We start from the raw sequence: 27,845 nt of genomic DNA, 5'->3' as shown, positions 1-27,845 counted from the left end.
GACATGTCCTGAAGAGGACCCTACAAAGCTGCTGAGAATAGCGAAATTAGCAAGGAGGCACGTTCCCCTGTGAAAGAGAGCGATCTCGATGTTTCCAAGGCAATATCAAGATGCCATGCTGCATCGAGTCAGCTCGTCTCCTGGCAGGTTGCCTCGGCACAGTAGAAGGCATGACCCAGGCAAATTTAACAATCCGGTGTGGGGTGAGGAGCGGGAGAGAGTGCTATCTAGTGATTAGAGCAGAGGACTCAGAATCAGAGCTCAGGGTTTCTGTTCCCAGCTGAACCACCAATTTGCCAGTCACTCTTGGGCAACTCTTAGCTTCGTCTCTCAGTTTCCCCACTTGTGAAATGGAAGTAAGAATGTCTGACTCTAACGAGTGTTCTGAGGCTCCATTTATTGGCTCTAAAATGCTCTGAGAGCCTCAGGTGAAAGGCACACTAGACGTACATGTAATATAGTGTGCAGTGAACTAGGCAGAGGCCAGAGTAACAGGACACAGCGTGGCATGCATCCTGCCGTGGTATGCCCAGAGGACAAGACACCCCATTTCTAACACAGTGTGCAGGCTAATGGTACCTTGATGGAAAGATCACATGACTTGATGCAGCTCAGTGGCAGAGCACAGAGCGACAGGCTGGCAGGTCCCTATCCCGGCCAAGTACAGGCGAGAAATCAAACATCAAGTGTTCCGAGGCAGTTGATGCTGATAGGAGCAAACAAATGGAAGAGAAGGGACATGTGCCTTTGAAATCAGCATCTGGCACCCCCTAAGCCAGTGGTTCTCAACCCACGGCCTGTGCAGCCCATGTGACATCCTCAGGGCCGTACAGGTAGTATATGTGTTGTGTGGATGTGGTCCGCCTAAGACAGAGAGCTGCATCGGTGCCCCACAATGGCAAATAGATGGAGAACCACTGCCCTACGGTTGGGCTCATTTTGGTGACAAGTCAGTAACGGAAGGTTGCATGAGTCTGAATGTTTGGCTAGAGCCGAGCACCGTTCTGCGCTATGCAGAGACTCGAGCCTTCATGAAGGCTACACCATGTCTTCCCATTGCTCGTACACAGCAGTCTGTTGAGTGACTTGGTCTGGTGTCATGTATCATGACGGGAGGCAGCTCCATCTTTAAACACTGAAAGAATTTTTGATTGCCTCACTGGGATGTGGGGAGAGGTGGGAATGTTTGAATTTACACCCGGCGTTTAGCTTCTGATAGAGAGACCAGGCTTCACTGGTACCTTAAAACATCATTATGTTCCTTGTTCAGAGACTTCAGAGGCAGAGCGTGAGAACTCAAGCCAGAATGAAAAGCCTGAAGGCCAAGTTTAAAAAGACCGAAGTGAGTATTGCTGAAGGGGGGTTGGTGATTCAGTAGGGGGTGCTCTCCTTTGTGGCACTGATGCCCCAGCATGATGCTAGTGGATACTGTGCTGCTGGAGATGAGAAATGAACGGAAACTTTGACTGCTTGTCACATTAAAGACATTTTTGCAAGAGTGAGGGTATTGCCACCCGGGGCCAAATGACAGCTTGGGTCATTTACATTCTAGCAACCTAAGTTTCCCCCCGGCAGTTTCAACAGGATGCAGCATTATCCACTCTTGGTCCATCACCTAGCAGTCGCAAAGAGTGTGTTTCATACAGTCAGCCTGGGAAGAGCTCTGGGCCCCATTCTGTATGAAGAAGATGCTGAAGTCGTTATCTTTCCAGCCAAGGGTTCACCAGAACGAAATCTGAACATCCCCCGGCATTGGCTCCCTCCTGGTTCAGAGTGTCCTGGCCAGGGTAGAATGATGGCCTCCTCCCCTCCTCTTGTGCTGTCATTAGTCCACTGTTGTTCCCCCTTTTCACCCGTATGTGTTACTCAGTGCATTACCCTAATTCTGGCCATCCATCTTCTGGGGGACAGCCAGCGTCGGTGCTGTCTCACGCGGCCACAGAACTGGTCGCTGAATTGCAAATGCACTGCCTCACCCTGCCCTCCTTTACATCTCTGCACTCCGCTGAGTGCAGTGGTGTTGCCCAGGGGTAGCTGGACGTCTCTGGACAGTGGTGAGTCTCCTGGTCTTCACTTGAAATGCTGCAGCAGCACTGCTGCACCGCTTCAGTGTCGATACTCCAGTGACCGGAGAGTGACGGGAAACAGAGCAAGGAAGACAACTAACAAGGCTTGTTTGTGGCCTTTGCATATGTCATCTGAGCAAGTTTCTTTCCCAATCTGAACTGCAAAGGTACCAACCTGCTCCCTGAGATTTAGCTTTATTAGCAAAACACTAACAACAGCACCACAAAGCTCAGATTGTGCCTTTTGCCCAGGCTTGGCTGGTCCTAGCGTTCCTCCCTCCAGAGTGCTCAGCCCACTCTCTAGGTCCTCTCTTGAAAGATCCACTCCCACCTCCTTGACTCAATGAGCCAGTAGAATCCCCTTTATCCTGCTGGGAAAAATTAACAGCTGCAAAGAGGGTGGGACACTTCAGGCAAAAGCTGCCAGCCTGGGACAGCTAGTAACCCCATTGAAGTCAGTCAGCCCAATCGTGCTTCCATTGAAGTCACTAAGATACAGCAGACAGGACACCAGGCTGGGAGTTAGGGGAACCTAGCTCTGTTCCCAATTAGCTCCCTGACTCACTGTTTGACCTTGGGCAAGTCACTGCCCCTCTATGCCTCAGCTTCCCCATCTGTAAAATGGGGATACCATTGCTCCGTCACCTTTGCCAAGTGTTTTGAGATCAATGGATGCAAAATGCTCTAAGTGTGAAGTATTCTCATCACTCCTGGGAGTAGGGTGAGCAGGATTTGGTTCACTGGGCTTCAGGCCAGTGGCCTGAGGAAGCTATTTCTTCCCATTCTCTGTGGAGTGCAGCATATAGACTGGCTTTCCCTGACACAGGGCCATTCTCTGTAATATCGCAGTGCGACAGGGTGCAATCGCCGAGTCAGTGATTCAGCTGTCAGAAGCAGCTGCTTCTTTGCAATGGATCAAATTCCAAGTGGAAACAGAATCGTTCCAATGAAAGGAAGGGACAGAAGTAAAGGGCAGAGAAAAGAAAAATGAGGCAGAGTAAAGGAGAGGGAGTGGGGAGCCGAGGTGGAATTTTAGGCCCAATTCTACAGCCGACTCTGCATGGACAGATCCTTGTGCCTGGGGATACCAACGCACACTCGCTCATCAGCCAGACATGCAGTTATGTCTGCTCTCCACCTGGCACGGAGAGCTCTCCAGCTGCTGCGGGGCGGATCAGTCCAACAGAACAGGGTCGCCGCCGGTGCAATGGTATAGAAGCGGTTTCTCACTCAGGTTTCCAGCTCTGCAGAGCCAAGCGCGTCAGGTTTCCACTGGGGCGGAATTAAGCCTAGGAGACAGAAAATCAACACTCTTCAATTATTTAGCAACAAAGAGGAGGACTCCAGAGCTCCAGCTTCGTGCCCGCAGTGTGGGTAAAACGGCGTTTCCGCTCCCAGCTGTAAGATGAAGGCAGCGGCTGAGCCGACTGGAAGCTCCGGAGGAGACAGTCGGTGGATCACCCACACGTGCAGAGAAATGGAGCTCGGAACAAAAACCCAACCTCAAATTAGAAGGCAGAGAGAGTGCTCTAACCTTGCCGTCTGGGTGCCAGGGCTGCAGATTTCATACCTAGCAGACACAGAGCTATCATGTGAGGAACTGGATACTGTGTCCACATTCCACATAAATAGGTTTGCGTTGGTACCATTTTTTTTTTAAAGTTTCCAAGCAGACTAGCATGGGAGAAGCAGTAGGCACGTGCCTGGGATGTTAGTCTCAGCCCTCTCCTTGACTCCCTGTCTGCCTCTGGAAAAGTCACTTGGCAATTCTGTGCCTCAGTTTCCCCAGTCTATGTAAGGGGAATAAAAATACTTACCTCCTATGTAGCTCTATGGATCCCAAGCGTACAAAGCGCTAGGCGCGGTGATCACATCACGTTAATTTAGCACATTGCCCTATAAACCTATTAACTGGTGGGATGGCTCAGCAGGAAACAAGAGGTAGCCAGCCAGGTCCTCTCCTCAAAGGGTAACACTCAGAGCGCCCTGTGCCTCTGGACCGTCTTCCCTTCCCACAGACATTCTCCCCCCAACTCCTTCCTAGCAACTCCTGGACGGTCCTTCCCCTGGGCATCTGGGCAAGGCCAAGCCGAGCCGAGCCCGACCCTTTGCTCACCGGGGTCCTGGAAGTCCCAGCGCATCCTGTCCCAACGTGATTTAGGGGGATTTTTCCAGCTTCAGCCTGTGATTCCTGGCCCCATGACTCTGATCACGCCAAAGTAGGATCCAAACTGCGTCAGCCTCATTCAGAGCCACATGGAAACAGGGACCCCCAGTGTCCCCACCAGGGTGACAGGCCGATGTTAGTAAACTAATATTTGGGGATGGGCATCCCTATGGCCTGGGGTCACTGTCAGGGGCGGCTCTAGGGATTTTGCCCCCCCAAGCAGGGCAGGCAGGCTGCCTCCGGCAGTTTGCCTGTGGGAGGTCCACCGAAGCCGGGACCAGCGTGCTGGGGCCTGGAGCCGCTCCTGGTCACTGTCCTCTTGATTTGGGGTGGGAATCTTTGGGGGAGGGGGCCTCTGCTCCCCTGGCTTTGGTGGGGGTGCCTTCCTGCCTGGGGTCCCTGATCCCCTGGCTTGGGGGGTGTCTCTGCTTCCCTGGCCTTGCAGGAGGCCCCCGATGCCTGGGGTCCCCACGTGGGGGTGGGAAGAGGCTGGAAGAGTCTCTGCTCCCCGGATAGGGGTGGGTGGGGTCTCCGTTCCCTGGCCCCGGGGGGGGGGCTCGGTCGGGGGGGCTCTGCCCGGCTCTCTCCGCAGGCAGGGGGCAGGCGCCGCCGGGCTCCCCAGCCGCCGGCCGAGGGAGGGAGGCGGATCCTCCGCTGTGACTGAAGCTGCCGCTGGCGCCCGGCTCAGAGGGGCGGCGGCGCCGGGAGCCGGCAGCGGCGGAGGGTCCCCGGCGGGCGCCCGGCTCGTCTGGCACCGCGGCCGGGCGGGTGGATGGCGGCCCGCCCGCTGCTGGGCACCATGAAGCAGATCTGCCTCTGCGCGGCCGCCTCCTTCGCGGTACGTCCCGCCCGACCTTCCCCGACCGCCGCCTGCTCCCGCGGGGGCCGACACAGCTCCCCTCCACCCCTGGACTATCATGTACCCCCTGTCCCCCAGCTCCTCCCCCGGTCCCCCAGCTCCCCTCCACCCCCGGACTATCATGTACCCCCTGTCCCCCAGCTCCTCCCCGGGCTGTCCATGCACCCCCTGCCCTCCAGCTCACCCCCCGGCCCCCCAGCTCCCCGGCCCGGCTGTCCATGCAACTCCTGCCCCCCAGCTCCCTCCCGGGCTGTCCATGCACCCCCTGCCCCTTGCTCCCCCCCGGGCTGTCCATGCACCCCCTGCTCCCCAGCCCGGCTGTCCATGCACCCCTTGCCCCTGAGCTCCCCCTCGGGCTCTCCATGCACCCCCTCTCCTCCTGCTCCCCTCCAGGCTGTCCATGCACCCCCTGCCCCCGAGCTCCCTCCCAGGCTCTCCATGCACCCCCTGCCCCCCAGCGCCGCAGCCGAGCTTCCCATGCACCCCCAGCTCCCCGTTTCGGCTCTCCATGCACACCCTGCCCCCCAGCTCCCCCCCAGCTCCCCCCCGACTCTCCATGCACCCCCAGCCCCCCCCCGGGCTGCCCATGTACCCCCTGCACCCCATGCTCCCCTGATCCATAGCTCCCCCTCCCCAGGCTGCCCATGTGCCCCTTGCTCCCCAGCTCCCTGGGCTGCCCATGCATCCCCTGCGCTGCTGCATCCCCAGGCCACCCATGCACCCCCTGCCCCCAGCTTCGCAGACCACCCATGCACTCCCTGCCCTCCATGCACCTCTCACCCCCCGATTCCTCCCCAGGCTCCCCATGCACCCCCTGCCCCCCTAGGCCGCCCATGCACCTCTTACCCCCCAGCTTCCCCCCCCAGGCTGCCCATGCACCCCCTGCCCTCCAGTTCCCCAGGCCACCATGCACCCCCTGTTCTCTAGCTCCCCAGGCTGCACATGGACCCCTCACCCCCCAGCTCCATGGCCTGCACATGTACCCCTTGACCCCACCCCCTACCTCTGTAAGGTATGCCCCTGTCCCCCCAACTCTGGGGTGCACTTGCCCTCCCTGGCACTTGCACCCTTAGCTGCCTAAGCTGTGCATGTCCCTCCAGCCCTCCCCCCCCGCCTCCAGGTGGTTTCCCCTCCCCTCCCTCTTCCTGTGCTGCACCATGTTCACCTCTCACCCAATCCCTTTCCTGGGCTGACCCTGCACACACCCCACCCACCCCCTCCTGGCTTTTCCATGCACCCCCTGCCCCCGACCCCAGTCTACCCGTCAATCTCCTCACCCCCATGCCAGGCCCCCCACTTAGCTACCTGTCCAGGGGTTACTCTAGGCTCCTGGCACCAGCGTGAGCTCCCGTCAATAAGCTCTTTAAGAACAAGGCAGCTGTTCCTAGTGGGATGTGCTCCAGGGAGGAGCTGGGTGCCTGCAGCTTCTGTTGATTTCAGGATGAATTGCAGGGCTGGCTCAGCACCCATCCCACCTGGTGTTGTCAGTGTGGCCCAGGGTGCTGAGGGCTGGACCGTCAAAGGTGACTAGCGGTTGTATTGGCCTTGGGATTAGGAGCGGTTTAGGAACCAGCCTGCAGGAATCGATGACATTATCCGCTCTCTAAAGGTGACTCCCATTTTTACCGCAGCTGAATTCTCCTTTATAGCAGCCACTCTCTCGATTTAATTAGGAGCGTCAGTGTTTTCCCTCCACCAGTGCTCGGTGCCATTGAATTAAACCTGCACCCCAGCACTTCAGTATCCGGGGAGAGCAAATGTGGAACCCCGCTGCCCCAATGGGATGATGGTGCCCATGCTTAGCCACGTGCACCGTGGCGTGCAAATCTAAGCACGTACGTAAGTCTTTGCTGGATCATGACCTGAATGGGGAACTGTGGCTGCATCTTGGCTGCAGGGAGACAAGCGAGGGATGAACCCCATGAGAGGTATTCTTTAATCCGGTGGCATGGGAGGGAGGTGGAAAGTGATGTGTTCCCACAGATTCCCACGAATTCTCCCATGAGTTTTCTGAGTGGAGTTCGGCTCACTTGGTTCCTGTGTGTTAGTGGCAGCTTGCAACGCAGACTGGTGGATTCTCAGCGTTTTACAGAAAAGTCAAACACAAAGCTGGGTTACAAGACGAGAAGAAAATGTCTCTGGCAGGCACGGAGATCAAAGCGGGATGTCAGCTGGGATTCCCCGGAACCTCGTTGCCAGCCAAACCACAGGGAGTTCAGAGAAGAGTAGCAAAACCCACAGAGAGGCTGGAGGAACTGGCTTGTGAGCACCGCGTCGAAGAAGGAAAGCCATTTTTCAAAAGCCGTCATCAACAGACCTAAGTGACTTGCCCAAGGTCACACAAGGAATCTGTGGCAGAGCAGGGAATTGAATCCGGAGCTCCTAGCATCCCAACTTGTTGGATGTATCCTTTTCCCCCTCCCCTTCTAGCGAGCTGTGGTAGGGCTCCGAAGTCCCTGATTTTGCCCGTTTGGGTTTCAGAGCCATGACTGGGGTAAGAATGATGAGAAGCTCCTACAGGCCGTGAACTACAACGACCCCGAGAAGGTGACGTCTCTACTTCTCCGCAAGGGCCTGGTCCCCACCAAACTGGACTCAGAGGGCAAATCCGCGTGAGTCACTTTCCCTGCTAAAGAGACTGGGCCAGAGTCTCGGTTCCCCCCATCTCTGGGTTTGAGGTGATAGCTTTAAGGCACCATTGTACTCCCCATAGCTTGGGGCCTGCCTGGGCTGTGGCGTATGTGACAGCAACCCCAAGGCTACTCTCTCAGAGTCTTTGCTTCTCACAGCCACTCCTCCCATTCACAAGCAGCCCTATGGTAACAAACCAGTGGTTGTGGCCAAGAGTTGATCAGCAACCCTACAAAAACAAACCAGAGGGGAAGAGATGGGAAAGGGAACACATTAGTCATGTGTTGGGGTTTTTTAAGGATTTTTTGTATATAGGGAAACTTCTCGGACTCTGGCCTTTTAAGCAGATGGGGTGGCGGGAGGGGTCTCTGAAGTGTGGATGGTGATGGGAGCTCCTTGGTTGTGCCACAGCTTCCACCTGGCTGCAACGAGAGGGAACGTGGACTGCCTGGAAGTGATGCTCGCTCATGGAGCGGACGCCATGACCACGGACAGCTCGGGTAGGCAGAGCGGTCTGACTCCGCCCTGACGTGACATGACAGTGAGGACGTTGACTTGGGCCATTTCAAACTGGACAAAGCAGTGGAAAACATGCTGCTGGGACCGCTCCAGTACTGTCCAAGGGGGGTAGGAGTTAAATGGGACCTTATGGATCTCTGCCCTGTCTAATTTCTGTGTTTCCCAGCTACAGAATCAAGCCCGTTCCTGTGGAGCTGCCGAGCTTTCCCTTTCTGAGGAGTGGCAGGCTCCTCTGGGATTCTTTAGTCCAATCTTCATTGTTCTCTTGTTCGTTCACCAGCCCTCCCCTGGGATAAAAGGGACGGATCTCCCCAAATCCCTGTAATCTCTGGCACCGCTGCTGAGTCAGCTTGGTGATCCCTGGAAAGAAGGCGTCAAAGCCGCTCAGCGTTCTTGCTTTAAAAACGCCCCTGCAGGCTTGAGCTGAGCACAGGCAAAAGGGGCAATGAGAAATCTTGTGTCTGTCAGAGCCTGGCTACATGTGGGGACCCTGCATTTCATCGCAGTTCTAACCGGGATGGTTAGGGCAGCGGGCTATGTCCCAGGCCGATAAGAATCATCATGCGCTTGCCGATTGCTGGTAGTGTGTGTCAAAGGCATATCTGGCACCAACTGCTTCCACATACTAGAGCAGAGGGTCTCAAACTGTGGTCCCCAGACCACCAGTGGTCCGCGAGCTCCATTCAGGTGGGCCGCGGATAGTTCCCTCTAAGGTGCACGCCTGGGCAGCCGCACACAAGTGAATGAAGGGCCACCCACCTAATTAGTGGAGCCGCGCAGGCGTGGCTCCACTAATTAGGTGCCTGGACCCTGGAGAAGATGCACATGTAAGGTGAGGTGGTGTCCTTGGGGGGAATAGGGGTAGGTGAGAGGGGGCAGTGAGGTGAGAAGAGAGGTTGGGGGGAATTTGGGATAGGCATGGCTGCGGCAGCTAGAGAAAGAGGCGACTTCCCCAGCTCCAGGGCTGTGGCTGCCAGGGAGAGATGGCCGTCCTTCCTAGCCCCAGTTCGGGGGCTGCTGTGATGGGGGAGAGACACCCCCCCTCCTTCCCAGGCTCAGCTCTGTGGCTGCTGTGGCAGGGGAGAGAGGGAGAGACTCCCCTCCATTCCAGCCCCAGCTCAGGGGCTGCAGCGGCAGGGGAGAGAGGGCACATCCATCGCATTAGAAAGGTAAGCCTACTGATATTAAAACAAGAGTTGTGTGCTTTTATTTGTAGAACAAAAAAACGTTAATTATTATTACATTTTTTTTTATCCAAAGCCGTTTACACTAGTTAGCTAACAGTACAAACAACTTTTGGAAAGATTATTAAGGGATCCGCTGAGACCCTCAGCAATTTTTAAGTGGTCTGTGGAAAAAAAAGTTTGAGAACCACTGTCCTGTGCTCTTAGGAGGGGTCTGGGTGTCTCCTCTGCGTGCTTTAGACTCCGAATAGAAATGGTCCCAATATTTTAAAATTTACACCATAGGAAGCACTTCAGTGAGATCCTGCAGCCTGCCTTGTGCTGGGCTTTTGCTGCATCTCACAAGCTAAGCAAGGTCTGGTCAGTTTGCTCTTTGGAGGGAGGGGTGTTGGTGATTCAGTGAGCTGTGGTCTTTTTCTCCCAAGCTGATAATAAAGTAGTGCCCCAGCAGGGTGCTAGGGGGCACTCTGCTGCTGGATTGCCTACTGTTTGGCTCCTGATTACTTACAATGATTCCAGATCTGATTTGATGGTGCTTTCCCTCACGCTAGGAGAGTTAACCCTGGATTCCTAGTCAGATTCCAGCTTGGCAAATTGTATTGTCTCCCTGCTCTTCTTGTGCGGTTCTTATTGGCCAGAGGAGTCCCCATTTCTTAAGCCACCCCGTAGCGCTGCTGTGAACTATTAACCAGCTGTTGTGTCCTGCCCCAGAAATGGTTGCAATTTGGTGGTGGATGACATGATCCATGGATGTCGATTACCTGCCTCGGGGTGGGGCCCAGGGGTTGAGAAGAAATTGTTTGATGCTGATGATTTGTTATGATCTCCCTGGGTGCACGTATAAAGTATCGCCATCATTATGATTACCTCTTGACCCTGCCAGTCTCTCTCTTTCCAGGGTACAATGCGCTCCACCTGGCTGCAAAACACGGCCACCCAGAGTGCGTGAGCAAACTGCTGCAGGTACGTCAGCCAAGCAGGAGCAGTGGGAACCTGGAGTTCGACAGGGAGGGATGTGTCCATTGTTGATGCTGAAGCACTGAGGGCTGGAGATCAGGGTACAGGGAGTTTGTGGGGAATATAGCAGCCCTCATAGGGTTCACCTGCTGCAGAAGCTCCTGGCCATGCAGAGAAATTGTCCGTGCGACCTTTCAGTCTAGGGAACAACCTAGGCAGGGTTAGAATTGCCATCTAGGTGTGAAATCTCCATACTGGGGCTGGTCAAACATTTGCCATCTAAACTGTTTTTCAATGGAAAATTGGGATGTTGACCAAGTGTTTTGTGAAAAGTGTCTGCTTTCCAGGGAAAAACTTTGTTTGTTTTTTTATGTGTGTAAAAAACCAGAATCCCTCAAAAACCAAAATATTTTGACTGGGATATGCTGCCAGAGTGCCTCATGGGAGTTGTAGTTCAGTTGCCACATCCCTGTTTTCCTCTGTAGGCTGAGCTCCTTGGCCAGACTATGTCTCCCTTGATGCACTATGGCCAGGGACTCCCATGATGGACCTGTTTCCCCTGCCAAGAAGGTAGACCGTGGTGCATCATGAGAGTTGTAGTCCGACCAGGCAGCCTTGCCTATAGAAGAGAACGTGAGCATGGGGCACCCAAACTACAACTCCCACGAGGCACAGTGGCAGCATTTGAGACATTTAAAATTTTCAGCCAAAATCTTTCAGTGTGCAAGTTTTGGTGAAAAAAAAATCAAAATTTTCCCTGGGGAAAATCCCATTTTCTGATCAGCTTTGTCCAGTCCATGAATGACCCCCTGAGCTGTTTGGTCTTCTCCAGAGGCTATTACATGAATTGGTCAGCAAGATAGAGTTTAGGTCAATACATCCCACCCCTCAGCCTGTCTCTTCTGCCTTCCCTACTGCACCCAGCAATGAGTGACTGGACACGCAGAACTCTGCTGCTTAGCATTACAGGGTTGGCACCTGCATGGAAAAGGGGGCCTTGATCCTGGCCAGTTACCCTTCCTTTTGTGGGTGACTTCAGACGGTGCCTTGCTGAGGCAGCCAGGGATTTGCTGAAGATGTCACCACAGAGCAGCACTTCTCATGTGGGGAATGTGGTTTTTAGTTCAGGTTAGTTTACCTGTGACGTTTTGGGTGCCCTGCAACGCTGGGTGCCTGGAATCTTGTGCTGTTGTGGCTCACAGCCAGCAGACAAGCATGCGGGTCACACCCCGGCTTCCATCTTCCCAGTACTGTTTGCAGAGTGACTCTAGTCTTGAATTTCCCCAAAACCCGCCTGCCTCTACAGCATCCAGCCCTCTCCTGGAACACACAGACATTATTAACTTCGTTGCCCCCCTGAAGAGTCAATATACAGCAGCTCATTAATTTAATTGGGGTTTGACAAACACGCTGATTTCAATCACAGCACTGCATTGGTTTATAGAAAAAGTAGAAGAAGGTTATTAAACAAAAAGTCAGAGGCTTGAGGGATCCCAAATGTAAGGAATAAAGATAGAAGGCTTACAAACAAAGTAGAAGTAAAAAGATGCCTCTAAGACGAAAACTTGATTTGAGAAAGTTACAGTCTTGGCCCAAGTAAGTTTCTCACCTAAATTTAGTTCCCAGAAACTTCAGCCCTCTTGGCTGAAGGACTCAACCTTCTGTGATTTCAAGAGTTCTGCCCCCTCGAATCCCCCAAGTGATGGTCCTCTACGGGGTTCTCTCCCCTTTCTTTTTATAATCCAGGAAACCTTTGCAATGTATTCTTTGACAACTAAGCCCAAACCAAGGTTCTCTCTCCTGTCACAGGCTTTCATAAAAGACCGTACCTGCGACACTTTTATAATACACTAATGTAAACCGCTGAGTCAACTGCTTATCATTTGAGGTTCAGACTGCTTGTCTTTGTCCTGGAAGCTGTCTCCTTCATTTGCTAGGTTGATGGCTTGGTTTATCTGTTATGGAAACGTACCTTCATTGTCTCTGCCTGGCAACCAGGTTGGTCAGACAAGCAAATACATGTTCCTTTATCTAAGGCAGACTGGCCTGATGGATTGCTTGCCCAACACATTTTAAGCACAATATTCTAGTACATATAACTCTTTATATACACCCCGTACATACATCACACAAGAATATTAACGATCGGCGAGTTACTAGTTTTCCATTGATGTATTGTTTGCCAGAATCTGGGAATGGGCGACAGGGGATGGATCACTTGATGATTCCCTGTTCTGTTCGCTCCCTCAAAGCATCGGGCATTAGCCACTGTTGGAAGACAGGATACTGGGCTAAATGGCTGTATGGCCATTCATATGTTCTTATTACGGGCAATCTTTTGGGTATATATCATGACAGTGGTGTGTTAGGTGTAGTGAATACGTCAGGCCTGACAAGAATTGCTGACACAGAGTAGTACCTAGCCGTGGGTCTCTCTGACAAATTACCCTCTTCTTCTTCTTCTTCTTCTTCTTTTTTTTTAACTCCCACACCACTGGGAAGGTGGTTGTCCCCTGTTCTTCACTCACCATCTTCTCTGCCCATTAGGCATCTTGCCCGGTTGATGGCGCTGACAGCAACGGTCGGACAGCGCTGCACCATGCAGGTCAGCAGAGGACCCTCCGTCCCACTTGCATCCTCCCCTCTCCCACTCCCCCATCTTAAACGTGGGTGTCAAATCAGCTGGGTAAACCGCCTGCCAGTAACTTGACCAATAGTGAGGATTTCAAAGGCAGGTGGCTGTGCAGAAGGGTGAATGCACAGAGGAGCGAGGGCCAGGAATGTGTCCAGATTCCATGGTGATGGGCCACGTGGATCCAATATGCTCTCTCCAGTGTAGCACCTTGGGATTTGCCAGCCTGGGCCAGATCCTGGCATGGGGGTAGGGGCAGGGGCAGTGAGCAGGGGTTCATGGTCCCTCTCTTCCTCTCTAGCTGTCAGCGGCTGCATCTCATGCTCAGAGATTCTCTGCGATTTCAAGGCGTCCTTGAATACCAAGAACAAGGTGAGGTGGTTCTTTCCATCAGGTTTGTGCTTTGTTTGATTTCTGCTGCACAGAAAGTCACCACAAGCCTAGATGCCCCTTACTCTCCATTGGAAAGGTGGTGTAATGTAGTGGAGACCCAGATGTGCAGAGATCACCTCACCCACCACTGAAATGCAGCCACTTCTTGGGTAGAACGCGGCAGCAGCTAAACAGAACATAGCAATAACAGATATACCAATTTTACCTTCAACTCCTAATGGATGTTGCTGTGTAAGTACCTGAGATGGACAGAATAATGCCCGGTGTTAAAGGACATGAAGCGAAGAAGAATCTTGCACCTAAGGCTATATCTACACTACGGCCTCAGCAAAATTTATGTCACTCATGTGAATATTCCACCCCTCGAGTGACATAAGTTCTCCTGCCATAAGTGTTCATGTGCACAGTACTATGTTGATGGGAGAACTTCTCCCGCAGTTGTGGCTTATGCTGCTCGTGGAGCTGGGTTTTCACTAGCTGCATCGGGGTTTTACATTTCTATGTAGTTTTTTTTCTTTGCACATGGTGTCCACCTTGAGAAATAATATCTCGTCCTGTCTCAGGAAGGACAGCTCAGTGGTTAGGGCACTCACCTAGGAGTTGGGCAACCTGGGCTCAGTTCCCTGCTCTGCCACAGACCTCCCGTGTGACCTTGGGCAAATCATTTAGCCTTCCTGTGCCTCTCCCTCTGGACAGTGGGATAATAGCCTTGCCCTGCCTCACGGTGGGTGGTTAAAGATTGTGAAATGCTTTGAGATCCCCTGCTGGAAAGCGCTAGAGAAGAGCCAGGTGTCATTATGATTAAGAGAAGGGTTGGTGTCTATCCCTGACTGCCTGCCTGGTAATGGGACAGTGTGTGCTCCATGGGCTCGTTGTCCATCTGCAGTGGGGTCTAGCTCTGGACAGATGGGAGGACGCTCCCAGGAGGCAGGTACCACACAGCGAAGGGGCTGTATCCGAGCCTGGCTACCCGCTGCTGCTCATTTTCCACCTTCCCCCCACTGACCTTCCTTTGCCATGCCCCTGCTTTAGGATGGCTGCACCCCTCTGATCCTGGCAGCTAAGATGAGCCACTCGGAGCTTTGCCGGTACCTGCTGCATCGTGGAGCTGCTGTGAACAGCAGAGACCAGCAGGGCAGGTGAGCGTTGAAGGGCCCTGGAAGGAAATGGGGCTGGAGAAGAGAGGGTTAAAGTGCGGGAGTGGGAAGACTCATGGTGGAGAAACGAGTCCTACCATTGGGCAGGACTGCGAGCCTGGATCTGACCAAGGGCCAGAGGTCTCCAGCTGGCAACCTCAGGGCCTGGCTCCGTCTTGACTCGAGGCAGGCAGGATGAGTCAGGCAGGCACTGGCTGCGGATCTGCGAGGAAGCGTCTTACAAAGCTATAACCTAAACGGCCTGTGCAGATCCCGCCTTTGCCCTGCACGGGCGGGCTGATGGTGCAGGTGAGCTCCCCGCCATGAGAAGGGGTTTCCCTGTGCAGTGTCTGCTGGACTCTGGCCAGGGTTCTCGCTCCCGGCCTGTTGCTGGGGGAATATCCTGCCCTCCCTAAGTCTGACTGCAAACCTGGGCAGTCCTGTCCTCGGAGCGGAGAGGGGAGAGGGGCCAGGAGCAGTGGGAGAGAAGGGCTAGGAGAGTTGGCCCCAGCAGAGATCCAATTCACCCACCTCATGCCGCTGGCTCTGGAGGGTGAGTGGGGCCATCTCTCTCCCCCCACCCCTGCTGTAGAACAGCCCTGATGCTGGCCTGCGAGAACGGCAGCATGGAGACGGTGGAAGTTCTCATCCATGCCGGGGCGCGGGTCGGCATGGTGGACGCCAGGGGCCAGGACGCAGCGCGCTACGGCCTGGCCACGGGGAACGCCTTGATCCAGCACTACCTGCAGGACGCCTCCCAGCGCCACTCCTGGGCCAGCGGTAAGTTGCCCCCGGCCAAACCCTGTCCTTCCTGAGGTCTCAGAGCACCGTGCAGCAGCATCTCACCCCTGCCCGGGGGAGGCGATAATGTCCCTGCTTTGCAGGTGGGGTGACTGGCCTGACTCTGCTGGTTGGGGGCAGGGAGCATGTGTGTTTTCCCAGTGTGGGGGGCTCTGGGGCACCCCCTTCTTTTACTGGCCCAGCTGCTCAAACTCTGGATGGGAAGTGCCTCTCCCTGGCCTGGCCAGAGGGGGGTGCTGGAGAGTGACGGGCAGCTGAGTGTGTGTCTGCTGAGGGATGGGAGCTGGGTCCCAGGTTTGCATCCGCCACATGGTAGCATGGAGCCCGGAGCCCCAGGGCGGTGTCTGTCTGTCTGCTCCCCCTCGAGCTGAGGGGGCCAGGCCGTGGGTGGCTTGTGCCCCCAGCCCCTCTAACCTCCTGCTGGTTTCTGTTTCCTCCCCTCTGCCTCCTGCAGAAGAGGAGTCGGCTGAGCGAACGTCACAGGTAAAGACGCAGGGGGCCTGGCCCAGCAGAGAGCCCCACGGTCCAGCCGCTCAGGGGCTTTCACAGAACTGGGCTGTCCTGGGCAGGGGAAGGGCTCTCCAGGCTCACGGGAGAACAGAGGCCCTGCGAAAGCCTTCCTGGAACATGAGGCTTTTCCAGGGCCGGGGAGGGATTAGGAGCCCCTGGGATGCTCCTTTGAACTTGCTCCTGTCCTTGCTGTCCCCCCCTCCCGCCCCCCCAGTCGGGTTTTGCTGAGAGAGCCTGGAGCCCTCTCCCGTCGGTGTCTCCACAGACGACGTCGCCAAGCCAGCCTCTGCCCAGCGAGAGGAACGGCACCCCGAGAAAGAGGAAAGCCCCGCCGCCGCCCCCCGGCACCTCCAGCCAGGTGAGGGGGCCACCGGCTCTGCCTCCCTCTCCCCTCCCCACAGCTGCATGTGGCGCCTCACAATCCTTAACGCGTTTATCCTCACTGCACTCTCAGCAAGTTTGCAGATGACACTAAGCTTGGAGGAGTGGTAGATACGCTGGAGGGTAGGAATGGGATACAGAGGGACCTAGACAAATTAGAGGACTGGGCCAAAAGAAACCTGATGAGGTACAACAAGGACAAGTGCAGAGTCCTGCACTTAGGACGGAAGAATCCCATTCACTGTTACAGACTAGGGACCGAATGGCTAGGAAGCAGTTCTGCAGAAAAGGACCTAGGGGTTACACTGGAGGAGAAACTGGATATGAGTCGACAGTGTGCCCGTATTGCCAAGAAGGCTAACGGCATTTTGGGCTGTATAAGTAGGGACATTGCCAGCAGATTGAGGGAAGTGATCGTTCCCCTCTATTCGACAGTGGTGAGGCCTCAGCTGGAGTACTGTGTCCAGTTTTGGGCCCCACACTACAAGAAGGATGTGGAAAAATTGGAAAGAGTCCAGCAGAGGGCAACAAAAATTATTACGGGGCTGGAGAGCATGACTTATGAAGAGAGGCTGAGGGAACTGGGATTGTTTAGTCTGCAGAAGAGAAGGATGAGGGGGGATTTGATAGCTGTTTTCAACTACCTGAAAGGGGGTTCCAAAGAGGATAGATCTAGACTGTTCTCAGTGGTACCCGATGACAGAACAAGGAGCAATGGTCTCAAGTTGCAGTGGGGGAGGTTTAGGTTGGATATTAGGAAACACTATTTCACTAGGAAGGTGGTGAAGCACTGGAATGGGTTCCCTAGGGAGGTGGTGGAATCTCCTTCCTTAGAGGTTTTTAAGGCCCGTCTTGACAAAGCCCTGGCTGGGATGATTTAGTTGGGGATTGGTCCTGCTTTGAGCAGGGGGTTGGACTAGATATCTCCTGAGGTCCCTTCCAACCCTGAGATTTTATGATATGATTCTACGACGCCCCCGGGCCATGGGCCCCATTTTACAGATGGGGAGACTGAAGCCCAGGTTCCTCAAGGTCAAATCGTTGATTTCCGTGGGAATTAGTCGCCAACATACCTTTGAGGATCTGGACCTGGGTCACTTCCCCAGGGTCCCCCAGGAAGTCTGTGGCAGAGAAGGGAATTGAAGCCGGGCCGTCCAAGCTTTAGACGAATGTCCTAATCGTTGTGCCATCCTTCCCTTGTGCAGCCCTAAGGCATTTACCTGCCCCGTGGGACCTTGCTAATGCATCAGCAAGCTCTTCCCCAGGTCTTTCCTAGGCGCGATCGACTTGTGTCCCTCGGCAGTTGAGAGAGACTGGCAGCCTGTGAGGCGGGTGCCCCTGGCTCTGACAAATGGTCATGGTCCAGCAGCAGATTGGCACTGGCAGGCCAGGGGTAGATCTCAGCTGGGCATGTGGGGGGGTGGGTTCTAGTTAATTTCTCTTGACCTGGTCCGGTCGCTTGTCTGCAAAGAGGGTTTCCCCGAATGCTGTTCACTGGGTGGTGGGGGTGGTGTCGGCAGGCAAGGGCTGGATCCACCACTCAGTGTGTTGTCCATGACAGGGTTCTGATGGAGAACAAGAATTCCAGCCCCCGCCCCTCCTCTGGATTTCCCAGCCCTGTCTTAGCCCCTCTTTGGCTCCCGCTGCCCGGCCACTGAGCATTGTGACCCTGCCATGTCACTTAAGCTAAGCAGGGGCAGGCCTGGTCAGTGGCTGGCTGGGAGATGGTGAGGCAGCAGGAGCTGCTCTTCTCTGAGTCTGTGCCTCATTAGGAGGCCCCATGCTGCTGGAAGTGCCGTCTGTCAAAACTTGGGTGTAGATCTCCACAGGAGGTCAGCAGTATCATCGTCCCATTTTACAGGGGGAAACTGAGGCACAGTTTGCCCAAAGTCACCCAGCAGATCGGCGCAGAACACAGGGCTCCTGAGTCCCACCACAGCGCTCTGGTTACGAGGCAGTCCCAGTGTCCTGGCCAAACTCCAGCTGACAGGGCCAGCCTGCTCCCTGAAATCCCCCTCGTGGTTGCAGTTGGGTCCGAGACCCTGCTTTTGTCTCCATAACCAACATGCAGTTTGAAACAGCTGCCCCCTAGAGGTGGCTGCATCGGGGTATCGGGTGAAACGATCCCTGCACGTGTTGTGTGAAGCCATTCTGGTGGAAGGCATAACGGGACTTCTGTGGGAACAGAGCTGGGAGCTTACTGGCTAAGTCAGCCACCGTTCTGGTGGCTCCTCATTCTCTCTGTGTGACGACTGTTACTGTTTTCAAGCACACCCCACGCTCTCCGGAGCACAGCTCCCCTTCCACAGAGCGGAGCAGCCGGATAGTCACCACCAAGCCTGCCAGGGCTCGCCCTGCCCCAGCTGACACGGTGAGGATCCCCTGGCAGGGATACCGGGATGGGGCGGGATGGGTACCCACCACTCTTCCCTGACTGCCCCACCTCTGGGATTCCCCACAGGAGGACAGGGAGGCCTATGAGGAGATCGTCCGGCTGAGGCAGGAACGGGCTCGGTTCCTGCAGAAGATCAAGGGTTTGGAGCAGCAGCAGGAGAAGCAGAAGCAGGAGGTACTGATATGATACCCCCACCCTGCAAGCTGGGGGGAGCCAGGTTTCTGGGTGGGTTGGTGGAAGGAGGATAGGAAGGAAGGGACCTGCTTGTGGCATCACCTTGACTAGTGCCAGAGCGTCTTGCACCGGCAAGGTGGGTGGGGAGGTAATTGAGAGGGGACGTCTCGTGTCTGGAAGAGCCTGGCTGCCCATTCTGTAAAAGCAGCAAAGAGTCCTGTAGTACCTTATAGACTAACAGATGTATTGGACCATGAGCTTTTGTGGGTGAATACCCACTTTGTCAAATGCCCATTCTGCGGTTCTGAGTCCACGATCAGACCTGCTGATGCATGACCATGGGGAGGGCCAGGCTGCACAGCGAGTTAACCATCTTGGACTCTCTTTGTGTTCCCACTAGCGGCTGGAGTTGGAGGAGGACTCCCTACGCTCCATGGAGAAGGAGGTAGGCCAGGTGTTATGTCTCCGGAGACTGGACTCGAGCGCTCCAAATGGTCTCTGAGATGGGAAGGGAAAATGGCTTCATGCAGATGCTTCAGGGCATAAACTGGTCATCAGCAGGGGGTCAGGAGGAAATGTTGGGATGCCAGTGCCAGGTTAGGGATATCTGTCCTCCAAAGCATCTGGGATCTGCCAGCACTGGAACAGGATACTAGACTAAATAGATCCTTGCTGGGCTCTGGTCTGGCTCTAAGGCCTTGTTAAAGATCCACCCCATCTAATTCGGAAGATACGGACGGGAATCGGTGCGAGTGTCCGGATCTAATGATGTGTCTAATTCTCGGATCCAGATAAAAGAGCTCCAGCAGCAACTGGCGGACAGTCAGGGGGAAAAGGAGCATTTGGGGAAGGAGGTTGAAGTGCTCCGGAGCCGCCTGTCCTTGCTGGAGGTAGGAGAGCAGGGGACACGGAGTGCTGGGTCTTACTGAGTCCTGCAGGAGCCCAGTGAATTGTGGGACTTTCCCTGAGGCTGGCTCAGCTGCTGCAGGGACAGGGCAGCCTTGCCTTGGTGCTGTCCTGGTTAGCATCAGCTGCTGCCTGGCTCAGTGACTGGCACCGTGGGAGAGCGCAGGGAATGGGGGAGCTGTGATCTTTGGGGGGTCCCTGACTCCCTGCCTGTCTGTGCCCCAGAACGAGAAGGAGAACACCAGCTACGACATTGACACGCTGCAGGACGAAGAGGGGGACCTGCTGGAATTCCCAGGTTGGTCGTCGCGCCCTGGGCCCGTCAGGTGCTGGTGCAGCTCTGCACCGAGGGCACGGCCTTGCGAGGGGCTGAGCGTGCCCTGCAGAGCGGGGTGTCACGGACTCACAGATCATGCCCACTCGTGGCCCTGTGCGGTCCATGGGGGGTGTCCCTTCCAGTGCAGCAGCCCTTTGTGGGGGTCCCCTCTCTCTCGGGGTCAGGCCCCTCCACCTCCTGGAGCCACACCTCTCTGAGCCTTAGCACGTCTGTCTCTGCCGTGGGCCCCCTCAGGGAGTCCCCTCGCTCTGGACCCCCCAAAGGGGTTGATATGCCCCCTGTTCTCTAGACCAGAGCGACTCTCAGCCAGCATAAAACAGGAGGGTTTATTGAGGATTGAACACAGCACAGGAACCTCTCAGGGCCTCAGGCCTGGCCTCCCTCAGCACAGCATATCCCAGTCCCCCTGCAGCCAGGTGGGCTCTGCCTGCTCCCCCTCTCCAGCCCAGAGCCCCCCTGCTTCCCAGCTGGGCCTCCAATATCCTGGCCCTACCCCGCCTCTGTCCATTGTCTTCTCTCCAGGTAAACAGGGTCGTAAACAGGACAGCCTGGGCCTTATCTCCTCTCAGCCCTCCTCTGGTTGGAACCGGCTGGTCGGGTCACTGGGGTTCTCTCTTCGCACCCCATTGTCCTCCCACTGGCCAGAACCAGCTGTGACTCCTGAGCTGGGTCTCCGGGTCACCAGGTCACCAGTCGCTGGGGTCTCCATCCTCCAGCCCATCGACTGGGGTCCCAAGTTCCCTCTCCAGTCCTCTGTACCAACAAACTCCCTCTCCCCTCCCCTCGTTAAACCAGTAACACCCAGGGACTCTGAGTCCCACCCCTCCCTGCATGCATCCCACTGGAAAACACAGAAAGACCAAGAAACCACCCCACTTAGTCACACTGGGACTGACCCTGGGCTCTGCGAACCTTTAAGCACGAGCTCCTGCTGCCCGGGCTGAAAGACAGGGCTATATTCGCCAAGCACGTGGCAGGCCCTTCCACCAGCGCACCAGCCCAGCCCTCGCTGGGGGATGGAGCACCGCCCTGGGCCGGGGTGCGGTCCGTGAGCGGCTCCCATGGGAGAGGAGGGCCCCTGGCACCTTGCAGGATTGGGCTTGTGCTGGAAAATGCCTGGGAAGGTTTTGCAGGAAGCAGGTGGTGGCAGGGGGCAGCTCTCAGGGTGGGGGTGGAGCTGTTCAGGTCAAGGACCAGGGTTAGTTAGTGATGGGTCTTGGTGGGGGCCGGGGGTTCTGCTGCTCTTTCAGGGGCGGAGCTGCTGCTGTCCAAGAAGACCCTGAGCCTGTCCACGGAGGAGCTGCTGGCCACGCTGCAGGGCCAGGTGCAGTCGCTCACTATGCAAAACCAGGAGCTGCTGGAGAAGATACAGGTACCTGCTGCATCCCTCTGGTTCCCTGATGACATGATGGCGCTTCCCTTCTCCATGGGCTCTGCAGACTCAGCAGGTGCAGGACGCCGCCACCTGTCTTACTGTGTGTGCAGAGACATCAAACTAGGCAGCCGCCCCTGCTACCCCCTTCAAATGGCCCTGCAGGCTCCCTGCTTCGCTGTAGGGCCCGGCTTGGATTTGCTGGGGACGCCTTCTGAAGTCGTGTTCCAGCCTCTTCTCTGCTCTCCCATCTGCCCCTGACCTTTGTAATGTCACTGTGCAAGAGTCTTCTCCCACGCAACTCCTGGCCTCTGGAGCAGGCTTTCTGGGTGGCTTCCCTTTGCCAGCTCCTACCGTTAGAAGCCTAATCTTTGCTCCTTTGCCTTGTACTCCAAGGCCCTGCTATCTAACCTTGTCGCTGTATCATAGCCCTCTGTGCAGTTAAACTGCAGGGCCTGATTCTCCTCCCACGCTGGTGTAAATCGGGGTAACTGGACTGGTGTAATTGATGGAAGAAGAGATCAAGCCCTAGGAAGCATCTCAGGGTGCAGGAGCTCTGGGCCAGGGGAGCCGAGCTGCTGTGTATGGCAGGCACCATTGTGTTGTGCTGCTGTAATACCCCTGCATAGTCGGGGCTCAGGATCCCAGTGAGCAAGTCTCATGGTTTTATCCTCCCCACCTTCCACAGATCCTGGAGAATTACGAGAAAGACGAGAGTGACGTGGGCCCGGCCGAAGACTTCGTCCCCATTGCCCTCTACGACTCCCTCAAGTCGGAGTTCAACCAGCTCAGGGAGCAGTATGCCGAGGCCCAGGCTGCCCTGCAGGCTCTGGAAGGCAGTGGGCCCCACGATCCCTCCTGCGAGCTAGTCCCAGTGGAGGCTTACAAGCAGATGAAGGCTGAATATGAGGCGCAGATCCAGACCTTAGAGGAGGCGCTGCAGAGGAGCAATGCCCCAGCTGAGCCCGAGGGGAAAGGCCGGGAGCCAGGCCAGGCCAGGGTGCCGGCAAAAACAAGCAGCAGGGAAGGAGGGGCTGGAGATGTATCTGTGGAAGAGCTGACCAAAATGCTGGCTGATACGCAGGAGAAGCACGAGGCGGCTGTGGCCGAGGTGCAGCTCCTGCGGGAGCAGATCCAGCTGGGCATCCTGTCCGTGGAGGAGCAGGAGGTGGCTGAGAGCTCCGGGAGTGAGCTGGAGACGGTGAGGGCAGCTCTGCAGAAAGTCCAGGAGGCCCTGCTGGAGAGAGACCAGAGGGTGAAGGACCTGGAGGGGCGCCTGGATGCCCAGGAAGAAGCAGCCAGTCGAGGCTGCTCCGCCGAGGAGACGAGGGTGGCCCTCAGCGTGTCCTTGGGCGAAGCCGCCGCGGAGAAGGCCAAGCTGCTGGAGAGGTGCTGCCAAGCGGAGGCAGAAGCGGAGCAGCTGAGGAGGAGCGTGGAGGAGGGAGCCGGGGAGCTGCAGCGAGTGATGGGCTGCCTCTCGGAGAGCCAGAGGCTGGAGGAGGAAAACCGGCAGCTCCGTGAGCAGCTGGAGGAGCTGAGGGGGCAGTACAAGGAGGTGCAGGCCCAGCTCCGAGAGGATCAGGACAAGAAGGAGGAGGAGCTGAGCGCTCTGAAGGAGCAGCTGGCTTCCGAGAGCATCTCCAGGCAGGAGCAGGAGGAGATGGCAGGGGCGCTGGGCGGGTTGTTGGCCGAGTCCAACAAGAAGCTGCTGGAGCTGGAGGAGAGGCACAGTGCTGCCCAGCGGGAGGCGAGGGAGCTGCAGCAGGCGACGGAGCGGTACAGGAGGGAGTGGGTCCCGCCGGCGGAGCACACCCGAGCTAAGGAGGCCCTGGAGAGCAGCGTCCAGGAGCTGAAGGCCAGAGCCGAGCAGCTGGAGCAAGAGCTGGCCGCCAAAGCCCAGGAGGCCTCGCGGCTGCAGGGCGAGCTGGCAAGCATGCGGGAGGGTACGGTCCCCAGGGAGGAGCACGAGCAGCTGCGGTGCAACCTGCAGGCAGAGGTGAGCGCGCTGAGCCTGAAGCTAAGCGACCTGGAGCGCAAGCACGAGAGGACCTGCACGGAGGTGTTCCAGGTGCAGCGCGAGGCCCTCTTCATGAAGAGCGAGAAGCACGCGGCCGAGGCCCAGCTGGCCGCCGCAGAGAAGCAGCTGCAGAGCCTGCGGGCCGAGTCGGGCCGGATCCAAGAGCTGCATGGCCGCATCGAGGACTCGGCCAAGCTGGTCAAGGAGAAGGACAGGAAGGTGGGTCTGGGCTTCCCCATCACCCTGCCCGTGCTAGAGCCAGGTTCAATGTGGGACTGGGGACCCCATAGCCCTGCCCACGAGAGAGCCATGGGATGGGGTGAAATTTGGGCTGGCAACCCCAGAGCCCAGCCCGAGATAGAGCCACCATGAGAGGGGTGAAATTTGGGTCTGGGGATCCCAGCTCCCTGCCCGTGATAGAGCCACGTGATGGGGGTGAGGTGGGTCTCGGGCCATGCAGCGTTCTCCGAATGCATGTTTGTTTCAAAGGGGGGAACGCCGCTGCCTGGCACTGCTAGGCACAAGGGTGAGAAAGTGAGAGGGGGAGGTTCCCCCAGGGAAACGAAACAGAATTTTTCTTTGCAATCTTTGGTCACGGAGCGAAAAACCTCCAAAAAAACCCAAATTGTTTGTCACCATTTGTGGCAAAAGAGACCAACCCACCTCCCCCCAGTAGGGACAGGAGCTGGCTGGCCAGCAACAGATGTTTGCGCCGCTGGCTCTTTAGCTGTTTATCCGCCACCCAGAGCAGATCACGCCCTTATGCTGCCCAAAGGGCCGATGCCCCAGTGAAATGCGGGTGCTCTCACAGGGGGAAGCAGCAGCAACCAAAGGGTTAACGAGCAGCTCTGGCTCTGCAGCGGGCTTGCCGGGAGGGTGGCGCTGGGAAACTGGGCTTTGGAATCCCTTGTGCTGCGGGTCCTATAATCATGCGAGACTTTGCCCTAGACTCAAACCCGCCCCGGCGAACTCAGCCAGCCCTTCGTGACCGGCCGATCCCTTCGCCTTTGCAGATCACCGAGCTGTCCAAGGAAGTCTTCAACCTGAAGGAGGCCTTGAACAGCCTGTCTGAGCTCTCCGGCCCGGGGAAGCAGCAGAACCCGCAGGAGGTGGCGAAGCTGCAGGGCACGATAAAGGCCTTGGAACAGCAGCTGGCCGTGGGTATCCGGGACCAGCTGGACCTGGGAGAGGGGAGGAGCAGAGCCCGCCATCAAGTGGGTCCCTGAGCGTTGCGGTGTTCGTCCCCTGTTGGGCTCGGGGACGGCAGGGCTAAGTGCTGACCTCGGCTGCGTCTGGAAACTGCCACGCAGCTCAGGACCTGGGGGCACTGTCCGGGCAGGTGGAAGCAGCAGAGTCGCTGGTTCCAAGGTCTGCGTGGACCATGCTGATTCAGGGGCCCAGCCCCACAAAGGTATAATAGGCGCCTAACTCCCATTAAGGATCTGGGCCAGTGTGTCTTGGCCTGATGCCTTCTGCCCTTCCGTCCCCCTGCACTAAAACAGTTGCATCTTTATACAGCACTGAGGGAGTTGCTTTAGCTGCGTACCAGAAGGGGAGTGACACTGGTTCCCTTCGGCTGGATCCGGTGTGAGAGCCAGAGCGGGATCCGATTCCCCCAGCTCTGTGCCGTGTCTGGCAGGGGGGCGCTGGTCAGAGGGGTTGTGAGTGGAGAGTGGCCTGGTCCCACTGGACTGTAGTGTGACCCCTCCACCTCTCGCCTTGGTTCCAGGAGATGGAGACGCACCACCGCAAGGTCGTCTCGCTCTACCGGAGCCACCTGCTCTGCGCAATTCAGGTCAGTGCGCGGGGGGCAGGGCTGGGCTGGGAGCGCCGTGTCTCATGATGACTGAGCATGTGCGTTTGCTATTCTGTGTGTATCCAGCCGTGTGTCTGTTTGTGTGTCTGAATCAGCGGGTGGGGGGGGGGAGTTGCACACGTGTGTGTCAGTATACATGGGTGCGTGTTTGTACACGTATGTGTGTCCGTGGAGGTGGGGGGTGTTTGCACATGGGTGTGTCAGTATAAATGGGTGTGTAGTGGGTGATTGTCTGAATTCCAAGCATTTCAGACACTGGTTACTAGGCCTGTTTGGACCTACAAAACCCCCTGATTTCTGTCCCTGCCCCCAAGATTCCCAGCACTTGAAGGATATGACCTTAGAAGTGCCATGCTCCTTGGGAGTAGGGAATCCTGGCCTTGTCCCTCGGAGTCGAGCAGGAGTTTGGAGGAAGGGTGGAGGGTCTCAGGACACATTGGACAGGAGCTGGTGGGTCATGCTGGGTGGAAGGACACTTGTGCAGAAGGCAGGAGCCTGTGAGACGTGTATGCCTGTGTGTGTGTGCATGTCGAGTGCACGCTCCTTGCCACAGCGTGTCTCCATGCCCGGGATGTGCAGCACGTTCATGGCGTGTGGTGCACACGTGGCGACGTCTGTGTCTCCATGCCCGGGATGTGCAGCGGGTCCAAGGCGTGCGGTGCACACGTGGCGACGTCTGCGTCTCTGTGCACGGGACATGCAGCAGGTCTAAGGCGTGCGGTGCACACGTGGCCCCGTCTGTGTCTCCATCTCCATGCCCGGGATGTGCAGCGTGTCCGAGGCGTGTGGTGCACACGTGGCGATGTCTGTGTCTCCGTGCCTGGGATATACGGCGGCTCCAAGGCGTGCGGTGCACATGTGGTGATGTCTGTGTCTCCGTGCCTGGGATGTACAGCGGGTCCAAGGTGTGCGGTGCACACATGGCCAGGTCTGCGTCTCCATGCCCGGGACGTGCAGCAGGTCCAAGGCGTGTGTGTCTGTGACAGTGGTTGTGAAAAGTGGGGAAACCAACACTGGAACGGTCTTTTTCTCCTCCATCTGAGCTCCTGAAATGTAGCGCTGGGTCAGAGCCAGCCCCCAGCTCTGGGCTCCCCTGGCCTCTGGGGCAGCTGGGATCTGGAGCTGAACTTTGCATCCTGAGCCCGTATCCAGCAGAACGAAGGAATGATCTCACTGAGCATCCGGCGGTGGCCATGTGTTCCTGCCTAGGGTGTGGGTGGGAGCACAGCAGCCTCCTTGGCGTAGATGCAGGGGTCTGGGCTCTGCTCAGCTCCAGAGCGTCTTTGCTGCCAGGTGCCTGCTGAGATGGCTGCCTGTGGAGTCGGCACAGTCCTGCCCTGCCTTAGCCAGTGGGGCTGGCGGACGGCGAGTCAGGGCAGCTGCTGACCCGCTGTCAGGGAAACCGGTGTGATTTCCCCGCCTGCATCTCCTTTGCAGGGCCACATGGACGAAGATGTGCAGAGACTCTTGTACCAGATCCTGATGATGCAGCAGCTGCAGGAGCAAGGCAGATGAGCGCCCTGGGGCGAGGGAACCCGGTTCCTGGTTCCGAGCAGGGGAGTCTTCCCCACAGGGGAGCGGAGCAGACTCGCATACAGAACCGACTGGACTCCAGCGGCGTGGCAAGGCCCAGTGCACATGCTTCCTCACCAAAAATCAAGGCACACGTGTGTTGAGTGACCACTGGGGCTGCACTTTTGCTCCCTGTTCCTGGGCAGCCTGTGCTGGGAGGTGTCCGTGGGCGAGTGGCTGGAAGGTGCCCTTTACGTCAGTGCTTTCATCTCGGCAGGGACGGGGGAGGCGGGCTCCTGACCGGGCGATGCCGCTGGGCGAGGGGCCCAGCCTCACTCCGTGGGCAGAAGTGAGCAGGGAAGGGAAGAGGCTGCGGTAACTCACCAACTTCTGCCTGCGGCTCTCAGCAGAGCATCCACAGCAATAAACTGTTTATACTCACTCAGCAGAGGCTCGCTGGCTTTCCTGCGTGGGGAAGGGACATGTGCAAGGGGCGGGTCGTACATGCGGGAGCTGGTGCCAGGGTGACGGGGGCAGATGTTGGGCTGAATGTCCCCACTGCTGCCCTCCTCCTGCCTTGCCACCCCTGCCATTCCAGGCTGGAGCCTTTCCTGACATGGGGGCCTGTCTGGACCTCCACGGGGGCGGGGGTGCACTGACGGTGTTATAGCTGCAGCTGAGCATTGGAAAAGCGGGGGGGGAGGCTCTGGGTCAGGAGTGAGGGGCGCTGGCAGAGCTGGATGTAGGGGGAGCCTAGGGTTGGAATAGCAGGGGGGCTGCAGTTGGTGGCTGTTCCAGTCCAGGTCTCTTACCCCAGGACAGCAGCTCCCACCCCACCTGTTATTCCAGTCCTGGCCTGCGTAGCCTTCCCACCTCACTAACTACCAACGCACATCGGCCCTGCAGACCCCCCCCCATCACTCCAACTCTGTCAGTGCCCCTCAGTCCCAACCCACAGCCGCAACCCTCCTGTGCCACTCTCTGAACCCCCACCAAGCAGACTCAGCCGGTGCTGCTGGACTGTTAACCATCACTTGCTGGCTCGTTTCACGGGGCCTAGGCTGAGACCCTGCCAAACTC

The 27,845-nt window shown here is 56.8% G+C and overlaps 1 protein-coding gene across 1 annotated transcript; it reads left to right on the top strand.

The window, feature by feature from the left end:
• The first annotated feature begins 1,295 nt into the window (after window positions 1-1,295).
• ANKRD24 (ankyrin repeat domain 24) lies at window positions 1,296-27,176 on the top strand. Its single transcript, XM_030540762.1, has 20 exons — window positions 1,296-1,342; window positions 7,574-7,704; window positions 8,135-8,223; window positions 10,325-10,389; window positions 12,931-12,988; window positions 13,317-13,387; window positions 14,441-14,547; window positions 15,137-15,324; window positions 15,800-15,828; window positions 16,121-16,213; window positions 18,506-18,607; window positions 18,698-18,805; window positions 19,206-19,250; window positions 19,597-19,695; window positions 19,937-20,009; window positions 21,299-21,420; window positions 22,109-23,656; window positions 24,451-24,594; window positions 25,167-25,232; window positions 26,691-27,176. Exons 1-20 carry the CDS (start codon window positions 1,307-1,309, stop codon window positions 26,766-26,768), a joined length of 3,252 nt encoding a protein of 1,083 aa, XP_030396622.1. The 5' UTR covers window positions 1,296-1,306; the 3' UTR covers window positions 26,769-27,176.
• The last annotated feature ends 669 nt before the right edge of the window (window positions 27,177-27,845 follow it).

Source organism: Gopherus evgoodei, chromosome 22 (assembly GCF_007399415.2).
Source record: "Gopherus evgoodei ecotype Sinaloan lineage chromosome 22, rGopEvg1_v1.p, whole genome shotgun sequence".
In the NCBI taxonomy this organism is placed as follows: Eukaryota; Metazoa; Chordata; order Testudines; family Testudinidae; genus Gopherus; species Gopherus evgoodei.
The sequence above is the reverse complement of the archived record's forward strand: the minus strand, read 5'-3'. Positions and strand labels throughout refer to the sequence as shown.

Bases quoted from the DNA above. Each gene is read 5' to 3' on its own strand.
- ANKRD24 (XM_030540762.1), top strand. From the start codon at position 1,307: ATGAAAAGCCTGAAGGCCAAGTTTAAAAAGACCGAA. The intron at 1,343-7,573 runs GTGAGTATTGCT...TTTGGGTTTCAG, and splicing joins CCAAGTTTAAAAAGACCGAA to AGCCATGACTGGGGTAAGAA. The intron at 15,829-16,120 runs GTAAAGACGCAG...GTGTCTCCACAG, and splicing joins CGGCTGAGCGAACGTCACAG to ACGACGTCGCCAAGCCAGCC.